The 10,504-nt window shown below is 45.9% G+C and overlaps 1 protein-coding gene across 1 annotated transcript in view; it reads left to right on the top strand.

The window, feature by feature from the left end:
* Positions 1-545: 545 nt before the first annotated feature.
* The window catches only part of btbd17a (BTB (POZ) domain containing 17a), a gene marked incomplete at both ends in the record, with an annotated part of 30,688 nt that continues 20,729 nt past the window's right edge, over positions 546-10,504 (top strand). Inside the window, one exon of the mRNA XM_084156785.1 lies at positions 546-648. Coding sequence (XP_084012911.1) covers positions 546-648 — 103 coding nt within the window. The remainder of the gene's footprint in view (positions 649-10,504) is intronic.

Genomic DNA, 10,504 nt, shown 5'->3' with positions numbered 1-10,504 from the left:
CTTTGCCAGTGAATAATCTCCATCCTTGCACATCCTTAATATACTCTATCTATTTCCTTCACATCGCAGCTAGGACCGCCCAAGGTCTGCTATACAGATCCAGATCAATGACATGTGCCGAGCAGCAATACACCCAAAGAAGAGAAAGAACTACAAAAATCAAAGCGGTCGTCATGACAATGGCCTACCCGGGCGGGCCGGATACAGATTCATTCCACCAATCGATGGAGGGTTCTATTGTATCTGTGCACGTGCAGAATCCTGCAGTCTGGAACTAGCGGATGTGTGCCAGAGTCTATAGACCTAGACCTAGAAGAGCCAGTGTCCCACTTACAGACCCCTCTTTCCTCTTTCAGCATCAGGCCAGACAGACAGACGGAGCAGGACAACCATAGGATACCACATGCCCAGCTAAGAAGGGGAGAAGAGAGAGACAGAGAAGAAGAGACAAAGAGGAAGAGATAGAGAAAGATTGAGAGGAGAAGGGGAGACGAGTGAGACAGAAGAAAAGTACTTTCTGTAAGAGAAGAGGAAAAGGAGGAGAGATGCCTGCTGCCCTTCTCAGACCCAGAGGGCCCCTGGCCCAGACCAACCTGATCAGCACGCTGTTGTTGTCTCTCTGTCTCCACACCGGCCCCGTCACTGGAGGTAAGGCCACCCAACACCACCACTGTCTGTCCCCGCTCACTTTGCTGGGTAGGATGACAGCAACTGGGGGTTGAATTGAGATAACAAAACATTTCAGTGCAATGTAATGTAGATGCATATAAACCTTGGGGGCATAGTAAATGTAACAGTGGGAGTGTTTGATCCCTACCCAGCTAGCACATTTGGTTCCTTGGAAGTTGTGGGAACGTATGTTTTTGGTTTCACATTGGTTGTGGGAATGAAGCTATATGTTTCCTGACCGGTAAAACAGACCTTTTTTAAACATTCTGAGAACAGAAGTGGCTGTTCTGGGAACGTTTATTTTTTAGGTTGCATGTTCTGAGAAAGTTTTACTCTGGTTCTGAGAAAGTTTTCTTAGGAGGTTTTAAAAAACGTATTTAAAACTTTCACTGAATGTTTCAATAAGATTTTTAATAACACTGCTGGCTTATTTTGGGTTAGCTTTTTTGAACTCCAAGCACAGATAGGACACTTGGAAATTAATTTCCTTAGGCATTAATCATGGAAACACTAATTTTTTATTGTGACACGCCATCAAGGAGATGCGAACCTATAGGTTATTTTCAATAAAATGTCACAATAAGGTGCAGAGCATTCGATTTGCCTGCTGGGGGGCAGGGAGACCCTAAGCTCTGCTAAAACCATTGACAACTGTGTGCCGTTTTCAAGGGATTGTTAAATACAGTTAACTATTTGGTTGTAATATTATCACATCTTGAAGAGCGTAGTCAGAACTACAAATGTCTGATTATTCCAGGCAAAACAATTGTGCACATTTAGCTCCATTATCAGAGTTATACAGCAAGTAGCTGCATGCGTTTCATGATCAGTAAACATCAATTGATCATGTAATTTCAGATATGTAAGGGTAGCCACAAGATATCTCTCAATATTGGCCACCATTAATTGGATATTTGAGTGATATAAAATACAATCTAACTATACCTGAAAAGTATGAGTGGTTTAGGGAATTTTCCATCCTTTATGGGCTCTGCCTGTCAAGCATCAGAAGGGCGCATTTGCTGATAATGTTTGCTTTGCAAGCTACCGGAAGAAACGTTGTACAGTTGGCTAAACATATAGTAAGTAGACCTAATGTACTTTTTTCACTAACCAACGTAGGCCTTTCTAGCGAAGTTAGGTATCACTATCCCCTTTTCAACATTGTTTTTAAGTGTTTCATCACCATTACTGCTAACAGACATGATAGACTACATTGATTGATTGACCACGTCAAATTGGATAGCTAGATAATAACAGATCACGTCAATATGGCTAGTTAACAAGCTACCTTTCAGGGAATAAACTAGACGGCTATATCCAAATATTGTTTGATTTGCTTGCCATCTATAGTGGTGATGACAGTAGTCCGACTGACAAGTTGACGAGGACTTGCTGATGTCAAGCTCTTTCCAAAAGCCTAATCTCTGATGAAGCAAGCTAAATGACATGCCAAATGGATAGGCTACCCTCATGTATCTGAAATTACATGATCAATTGATGTTTACTGAACATGAAAAGCATGCAGTTACTTGCTGTATAACTCTGATGATAGAGCTAAATGTGGAATTAATGGAAATGTGTAGACTATGCTCTTCAAGAGGTGATGATATTAAAACCAAATAGTTTTAGCTAACATTTATTTAACAATCCCTTGAAAACGGCATATAGCTAGTTGTCAATAGTTTAGTGGAGCTGCCCCCCAGCAGCCAAATCGAACATTCTGCACCGTATTGTGACGTTTTATTGATAAAGACCTATAATTTTCTGTTCTCTATCCATGGATTAAGTCCACTGTGCCACCAGGATAATATTATTAGAACGTTCTTTGAATGTTATGTAACGTTTTCTTTATGTTCTGAGAAAATTACTTTAAATAGAACCATGAGGAAACCTGCAGAAAACGTCATGCTGAAGTACTGAAATCCATCACTATTCACACAGCAGTAACACATGTGGACAAGAGGAACACCTATGTGAGAATGCTGTTCATTGACTACAGTTCAGCATTCAACACTATTGTTCCCTCCAACCTCGACACCAAGCTCAGAGCCCTGGGTCTGGACACCACCCTCTGCAACCGGATTCTGGACTTCCTGATGGGCAGTCCACAGGCTGTGAGGATTGGCAACAACACCTCCTCCACACTGACTCTTAACACAGTGGCCCCCCAGGGGTGTGTCCTCAGCCCTCTGCTGTACTCCCTGTTCACCCACAACTGCGTTATTTGCACGACACCAAATCCATCATCAAGTTTGCTGCCGACACCACGCTTGTAGGCCAGATAACCAACAACGACGAGTCAGCCTATAGGGAGGAGGTAAGTGAACTAGCATTGCGGTGCCAGAATAACAACCTCTCCCTCAACATCAGCAAAACAAAGGAGTTGATTGTTGACTTCAGGAAGCAGAGGAGGGAACACGCCCCGATCCACATCAAGGGGACTGCAGTAAAGAGAGTCAGCAGTTTTAAGTTCCTCGGCGTCCACATCACCGTGGACCAACAACATCACCCCTCTTGCCAAGAGGGTGCAACAGCGTCTCTACTTCCTAAGGCGGCTGAAGAAATTTGGCATGCCACCCCGAGTCCTCTACAAATACTACCGCTGCACCATCGAGAGTGTAATGACCGGTTGAATCACGGCTTGGTACGGGAAATGCTCAGTCCACGACCGCAAGGCCCTCCAGTCAGTGGTGAAGACGACCCAGTACATCACTGGGACTGTGCTCCTACCCATCCAGGACATCTACTCAAAACGGTGCCTGAGGAAAGCCTGCAGCATCATCAATGACCCTACACACCGCAGCCACGAGTTGTTCACTCCCTTGTCGTCGGGCAGGCAGTATCGGAGCATGAGGTCTGATAGAAACTGTCTCTGAGCCTGTTGGTATCTACAAGCCATCAGCGTGCTTAACACTTGAACTGGACTGACCACCTGCACTGACTCTCTGCACCTTAGCACATACATTTACGTTTACATTTACGCCATTTAGCAGACGCTCTTATCCAGAGCGACTTACAAATTGGTGCATTCACCTTATAGCCAGTGGGATAACCACTTTACAATGTTTGTTTTTTTTTTTTTTTTGGGGGGGGGGGGGGGGGGGGGGGGGTAAGGGATTAGAAGGATTACTTTATCCTATCCCAGGTATTCCTTAAAGAGGTGGGGTTTCAAATGTCTCCGGAAGGTGGTGAGTGACTCCGCTGTCCTGGCGTCGTGAGGGAGCTTGTTCCACCATTGGGGTTCCAGAGCAGCGAACAGTTTTGACTGGGCTGAGCGGGAACTGTGCTTCCGCAGAGGTAGGGGAGCCAGCAGGCCAGAGGTGGATGAACGCAATGCCCTCGTTTGGGTGTAGGGACTGATCAGAGCCTGAAGGTACGGAGGTGCCGTTCCCCTCACAGCTCCGTAGGCAAGCACCATGGTCTTGTAGCAGATGCGAGCTTCAACTGGAAGCCAGTGGAGTGTGCGGAGGAGCGGGGTGACGTGAGAGAACTTGGGAAGGTTGAACACCAGACGGGCTGCGGCATTCTGGATGAGTTGTAGAGGTGTAATGGCACAGGCAGGGAGCCCAGCCAACAGCAGGTTGCAATAATCCAGACGGGAGATGACAAGTGCCTGGATTAGGACCTGTGCCACTTCCTGTGTAAGGCAGGGTCGTACTCTCCGAATGTTGTAGAGCATGAACCTACAGGATCGGGTCACCGCCTTGATGTTAGCGGAGAACGACAGGGTGTTGTCCAGGGTCACGCCAAGGCTCTTCGCACTCTGGGAGGAGGACACAACGGAGTTGTCAACCGTGATGGCGAGATCATGGAACGGGCAGTCCTTCCCCGGGAGGAAGAGCAGCTCTGTCTTGCCAAGGTTCAGCTTGAGGTGGTGATCCGTCATCCATACTGATATGTCTGCCAGACATGCAGAGATGCGATTCGCCACCTGGTTATCAGAAGGGGGAAAGGAGAAGATTAGTTGTGTGTCATCTGCATAGCAATGATAGGAGAGGCCATGTGAGGATATGACAGAGCCAAGTGACTTGGTGTATAGCGAGAATAGGAGAGGGCCTAGAACTGAGCCCTGGGGGACACCAGTGGTGAGAGCACGTGGTGCGGAGACAGCTTCTCGCCACGCCACTTGGTAGGAGCGACCGGTCAGGTAGGACGCAATCCAAGAGTGATCCACGCCGGAGATGCCCAGCTCGGAGAGGGTGGAGAGGAGGATCTGATGGTTCACAGTATCAAAGGCAGCAGACAGGTCTAGAAGGACAAGAGCAGAGGAGAGAGAGTTAGCTTTAGCAGTGCGGAAAGCCTCCGTGACACAGAGAAGAGCAGTCTCAGTTGAATGACCAGTCTTGAAACCAGACTGGTTTGGATCAAGAAGGTAGTTCTGAGAGAGATAGCAGGAGAGTTGGCTAGAGATGGCACGCTCAAGAGAAAAGAAAGAAGGGATACTGGTATGTAGTTGTTGACATCAGAGGGATCGAGTGTTGGTTTTTTGAGAAGGGGTGCAACTCTCGCTCTCTTGAAGACGGAAGGGACATAGCCAGCGGTCAAGGATGAGTTGATCAGCGAGGTGAGGTAAGGGAGAAGGTCACCGGAGATGGTCTGGAGAAGAGAGGAGGGGATAGGGTCAAGCGGGCAGGTTGTTGGGCGGCCGGCCATCACAAGTCGCAAGATTTTATCTGGAGAGAGGGGAGAAAGAAGTCAAAGCATAGGGTAGGGCAGTGTGAGCAGGACCAGCAGTGTCATTTGACTTAACATTTTACATTTACATTTTAGTCATTTAGCAGACGCTCTTATCCAGAGCGACTTACAGGAGCAATTAGGGTTAAGTGCCTTGCTCAAGGGCACATTTACGTCATTTAGCAGACGCTCTTATCCAGAGCGACTCACCAATTGGTGCGTTCACCCTATAGCCAGTGGGATAACCACTTTACAATTTTTGGGGGGGTAGAAGGATTACTTTATCCTATCCCAGGTATTCCTTAAAGAGGTGGGGTTTCAAATGCCTCCGGAAGGTGGTGAGTGACTCCGCTGTCCTGGCGTCGTGAGGGAGCTTGTTCCACCATTGGGGTGCCAGAGCAGCGAACAGTTTTGACTGGGCTGAGCGGGAACTATGCTTCCGCAGAGGAAGGGGAGCCAGCAGGCCAGAGGTGGATGAACGCAATGCCCTCGTTTGGGTGTAGGGACTGATCAGAGCCCGAAGGTACAGAGGTGCCGTTCCCCTCACTGCTCCATAGGCAAGCACCATGGTCTTGTAGCGGATGCGAGCTTCAACTGGAAGCCAGTGGAGTGTGCGGAGGAGGGGGGTGACGTGAGATAACTTGGGAAGGTTGAACACCAGACGGGCTGCGGCATTCTGGATGAGTTGTAGGGGTTTAATGGCACAGGCAGGGAGGCCAGCCAACAGCGAGTTGCAGTAGTCCAGACGGGAGATGACAAGTGCCTGGATTAGGACCTGTGCCGCTTAACAAACAAGGATCGGATGTCGTCAACCTTCTTTTCAAAATGGTTGACGAAGTCATCCACAGAGAGGGAGGGGGAGGAGGATTCAGCAGGGAGGAGAAGGTGGCAAAGAGCTTCCTTGGGTTAGAGGCAGATGCTTGGAATTTAGCGTGGTAGAAAGTGGCCTTAGCAGCAGAAACAGATGAAGAAAAAGTAGAGAGGAGGGAGTGAAAAGATGCCAGGTCCGCAGGGAGTCTATTTTTCCTCCATTTCCGTGTTGGAGGAGAGCGAGAGAGAAAAGGATACAAAGTAGTGGTCGGAGACATGGAGGGGAGTTGCAGTGAGATTAGTAGAAGAACAGCATCTAGTAAAGATGAGATCAAGCATATTGCCTGCCTTGTGAGTAGGGGGGGACAGTGAGAGGGTGAGGTCAAAAGAGGAGAGGAGTGGAAAGAAGGAGGCAAAGAGAAATGAGTCAAAGGTAGACGTAGGGAGGTTGAAGTCCCCCAGAACTGTGAGGAGTGAGCCATCCTCAGGAAAGGAACTTATCAAGGCGTCAAGCTCATTGATGAACTCTCCAAGGGAACCTGGAGGGCGATAAATGACAAGGATGTTAAGCTTAAATGGGCTAGTGACTGTGACAGCATGGAATTCAAATGAGGAGATAGACAGATGGGTCAGCACCCCGCTGACCAGATGCTCTCGGGGTATGTGAGAACACATGGTCAGACGAGGAGAGAGCAGTAGGAGTAGCAGTGTTTTCAGTGGTAATCCATGTTTCCGTCAGCGCCAAGAAGTCGAGGGACTGGAGGGTAGCATAGGCTGAGATGAACTCTGCCTTGTTGGCAGCAGAACGGCAGTTCCAGAGACTGCCTGAGACCTGGAACTCCACGTGGGTGGTGCGTGCAGGGACCACCAGGTTAGAGAGGCAGCAGCCACGCGGTGTGAGGCGTTTGTATAGCCTGTGCGGAGAGGAGAGAACAGGGATAGACAGAGGCATAGTTGACAGGCTACAGAAAATGGCTACAATAATGCAAAGGAGATCGGAATGAAATGAACTAAACATCTGGGAAAGGAGAGAGCGGGGCCTCCCTCACCACAACACCCAAATATAACTCTCCCAACTTCCACCTCAGAAACTATAATTGTTGTAAACTACAGCGGTTCAATGTTTTCTAGGAATAGACTAACATAGTTTATTCAGCTAACTTGGTACAGTATTCTACCGTGAAAATCGTCCAGGGCACCTAGTCATAAGACGCCACAGCCAGCTACCATGCCGGACTCCAACAACACGGTTTAGCACCAATACTCGGCCACAACAAACCACCAGTGTGTCAACACGCCAAGCAGATCGTTCGTGTCCGTGTCTAACATTGTGGGTTAGTCCCGACAGCTTGAGCGAGTCCGTCGTCAACTTATTCAGCCAGTTAGTTAGCTAGAATAGTTAGCATACTAGCTAGCCATTGCTTTCAGACAAAGAAGAAACCCCTCCTTTCACGGCACGAACACACAGAGAGAGCCAAGCTAACGTTAACTAGTCACCCATGTCCCGAATTCCTTGAACGACTCTGGCTACCAATATGTAAAAACAAAACACAAATGTAGGTTATGACTTACCCCTAGCAGCTACTGTTAGCTAGCTACATGCACTAACTCACGCACACACAGATATAAACTCATCCACACACACACAAACATTCATGCTACACACACATCACAACTGCTGCTACCAGACTTTTATTATGATTGCTAAATACTGCACAATTTCAACACTTGCCCCCATTTCCCCCTTCCCCAAAACAAGTGTAAATATTGGACTATAAATTGTGCCTTCCTGTATTATACTTATGCTAAAATGTTTGTAATATTTACTTTATGTTCATATTCTTATCTTTTCTTATTTCTTATTGTTGTTGCATTGTCGAGAAGGATCCTCCAAGGATCCTGGGCGGTGTATACCATCTGTATCCTGTACATACACTACCAGTCAAAAGTTTGGACACACCTACTCATTCAAGGGTTTTTCTTTATTTTTACATATTCTTTTACATTGTAGACTAATATTGAAGACATCAAAACTATGAAATAACACATATGGAATCACATAGTAACCAAAAAAGTGTTAAATAAATCAAAATATATTTTATATTTTAGTTTCTTCAAAGTAGCCACCCTTTGCCTTGATGACAGCTTTGCACACTCTTGGCATTTCTCAACCAGCTTCACCTGGAATGCTTTTCCAACAGTCTTGAAGGAGTTCCCACCTATACTGAGCATTTGTTGGCTGCTTTTCCTTCACTCTGTGGTCCGACTCATCCCAAACCATCTCGATTGGGTTGAGGTCGGGGGATTGTGGAGGCCAAGTCATCTGACGCAGCACTCCATCACTCTCCTTCTTGGTCAAATACCCCTTACACAGCCTGGAGGTGTGTTGGGTCATTGTCCTGTTGAAAAACAAATGATAGTCCCACTAAGCCCAAACCAGATGGGATGGCGTATCGCTGCAGAATGCTGTGGTAGCCATGCTGGTTAAGTGTGCCTTGAATTCTAAATAAATCACAGACGGTGTCACCAGCAAAACATCCCCACACCATAACACCACCTCCTCCATGCTTTACGGTAGGAAATACACATGCGGAGATCACAAAGACACGGTGGTTGGAACCAAAAATCTCAAATTTGGACTCCAGACCAAAGGACAAATTTCCACCGGTCTAATGTCCATTGCTCGTGTTTCTTGGCTCAAGCAAGTCTCTTCTTCTTATTGGTGTCCTTTAGTAGTGGTTTCTTTGCAGAAATTTGACCATGAAGGTCTGATTCACACTGTCTCCTCTGAACAGTTGCTGTTGAGATGTGTCTGTTACTTGAACTCTGTGAAGCATTTATTTGGGCTGCAATTTCTGAGGCTGGTAACTCTAATGAACTTATCTTCTGCAGCAGAGGTAACTCTGGGTCTTCCATTCCTGTGGCGGCCCTCATGAGAGCCAGTTTCATCATAGCGCTTGATGGTTTTTGCGACTGCACTTCAAGAAACTTTCAAAGTTCTTGAAATGTTCCATATTGACTGACCTTCATGTCTTAAAGTGATGTTGGACTGTCGTTTCTCTTTGCTTATTTGAGCTGTTCTTGCCATAATATGGACTTGGTCTTTTCCCAAATAGGGCTATCTTCTGTATATCCCCCTACCTTGTCACAACACAACTGATTGGCTCAAACGCATTAAGAAGGAAAGAAATTCCACAAATTAACTTTTAAGAAGGCACACCTGTTAATTGAAATGCATTTCAGGTGACTACCTCATGAAGCTGGTTGAGAGAATGCCAAGAGTGTGCAAAGCTGTCAGCAAGGCAAAGGGTGGCTATTAGAAGAATCTCAAAAATAAAATATATTTTGATTTGTTTAACACTTTTTTGGTTACTACATGATTCCATATGTGTTATTTCATAGTTTTGATGTCTTCACTATTATTCTACAATGTAGAAAATAGTAAAAATAAAGAAAAACCCTTGAATGAGTAGGTGTGTACAAACTTTTGACTGGTACTGTACAACTAATAAAACTTGAAACTTGAATGTCAGTGACTGACATAACAAGAGAAAAACTGTTGATGCACAACCAAATTTTGAAATTCCACCTTATGTATTCTACTACAATAAGTTGAGACCCAGACTGAGTTTTCTTCGCGGGCTACAAAAGGGTGGCCGCCAGTTGCCCATCCCTGTTTTCGACAATTAGTGTAGTCTTATAGTAATTTACAGTGTCATCTTCATGTCTGCGTGAATCAGTACTGGTTGAGATTTCTGGAAACATTAAGTTAAAGTGTAAATTTACACAATAGTTCCGGTGTTTCTTGTTTCTTTTTCTTCCGTAAAAGGAAGTTTGACCAACAGAAAAAGAGGAACAAATTAATAAAAGCTCAAATAGATCCTCAATTCAAATAATATACAGTCTCTGGGTCCCATTTAAATCTGGTCAGGGCATGTATCACAGCCTACATTAGCAGCACATGAATCAAGTTTAATTAAAACTGACCTACAATCACCCAGACAGTGTGCACAGCTGTGATGATTGATCCCATGGATTGGGACTCTACCCCATCCTCCCAATAGCCATGGTGAAGGTTGAGGGGGCATAGATTGGGCTTTGTCTCGTTTCTTTATTTAACAACCATCCCTTCCCCCTCCTTCTCCTTTCCCAATCCATGGTGAGGGGGCCCATGCCATCTCCTGCGTCTGTGCCCTTGCTAAAGGACAATTACACAATTTTTAAACCTCATATGAATTATCTCCAGCATCATACCAGTGTCTGAATGTGAATACGGTACATTTTTAGGTTTTGTAGCAAAAAGAAGTTAAACCATAGAATGTCATTGCCCTTTAAACCCTAAAACTTC

The sequence above is a fragment of the Coregonus lavaretus genome (genome assembly GCF_964263955.1).
Source record: "Coregonus lavaretus genome assembly, chromosome: 1".
Lineage (NCBI taxonomy): Eukaryota > Metazoa > Chordata > Actinopteri > Salmoniformes > Salmonidae > Coregonus > Coregonus lavaretus.
Note: the sequence above shows the minus strand (reverse complement) of the source record. Positions and strands in the feature narration are given on the sequence as shown.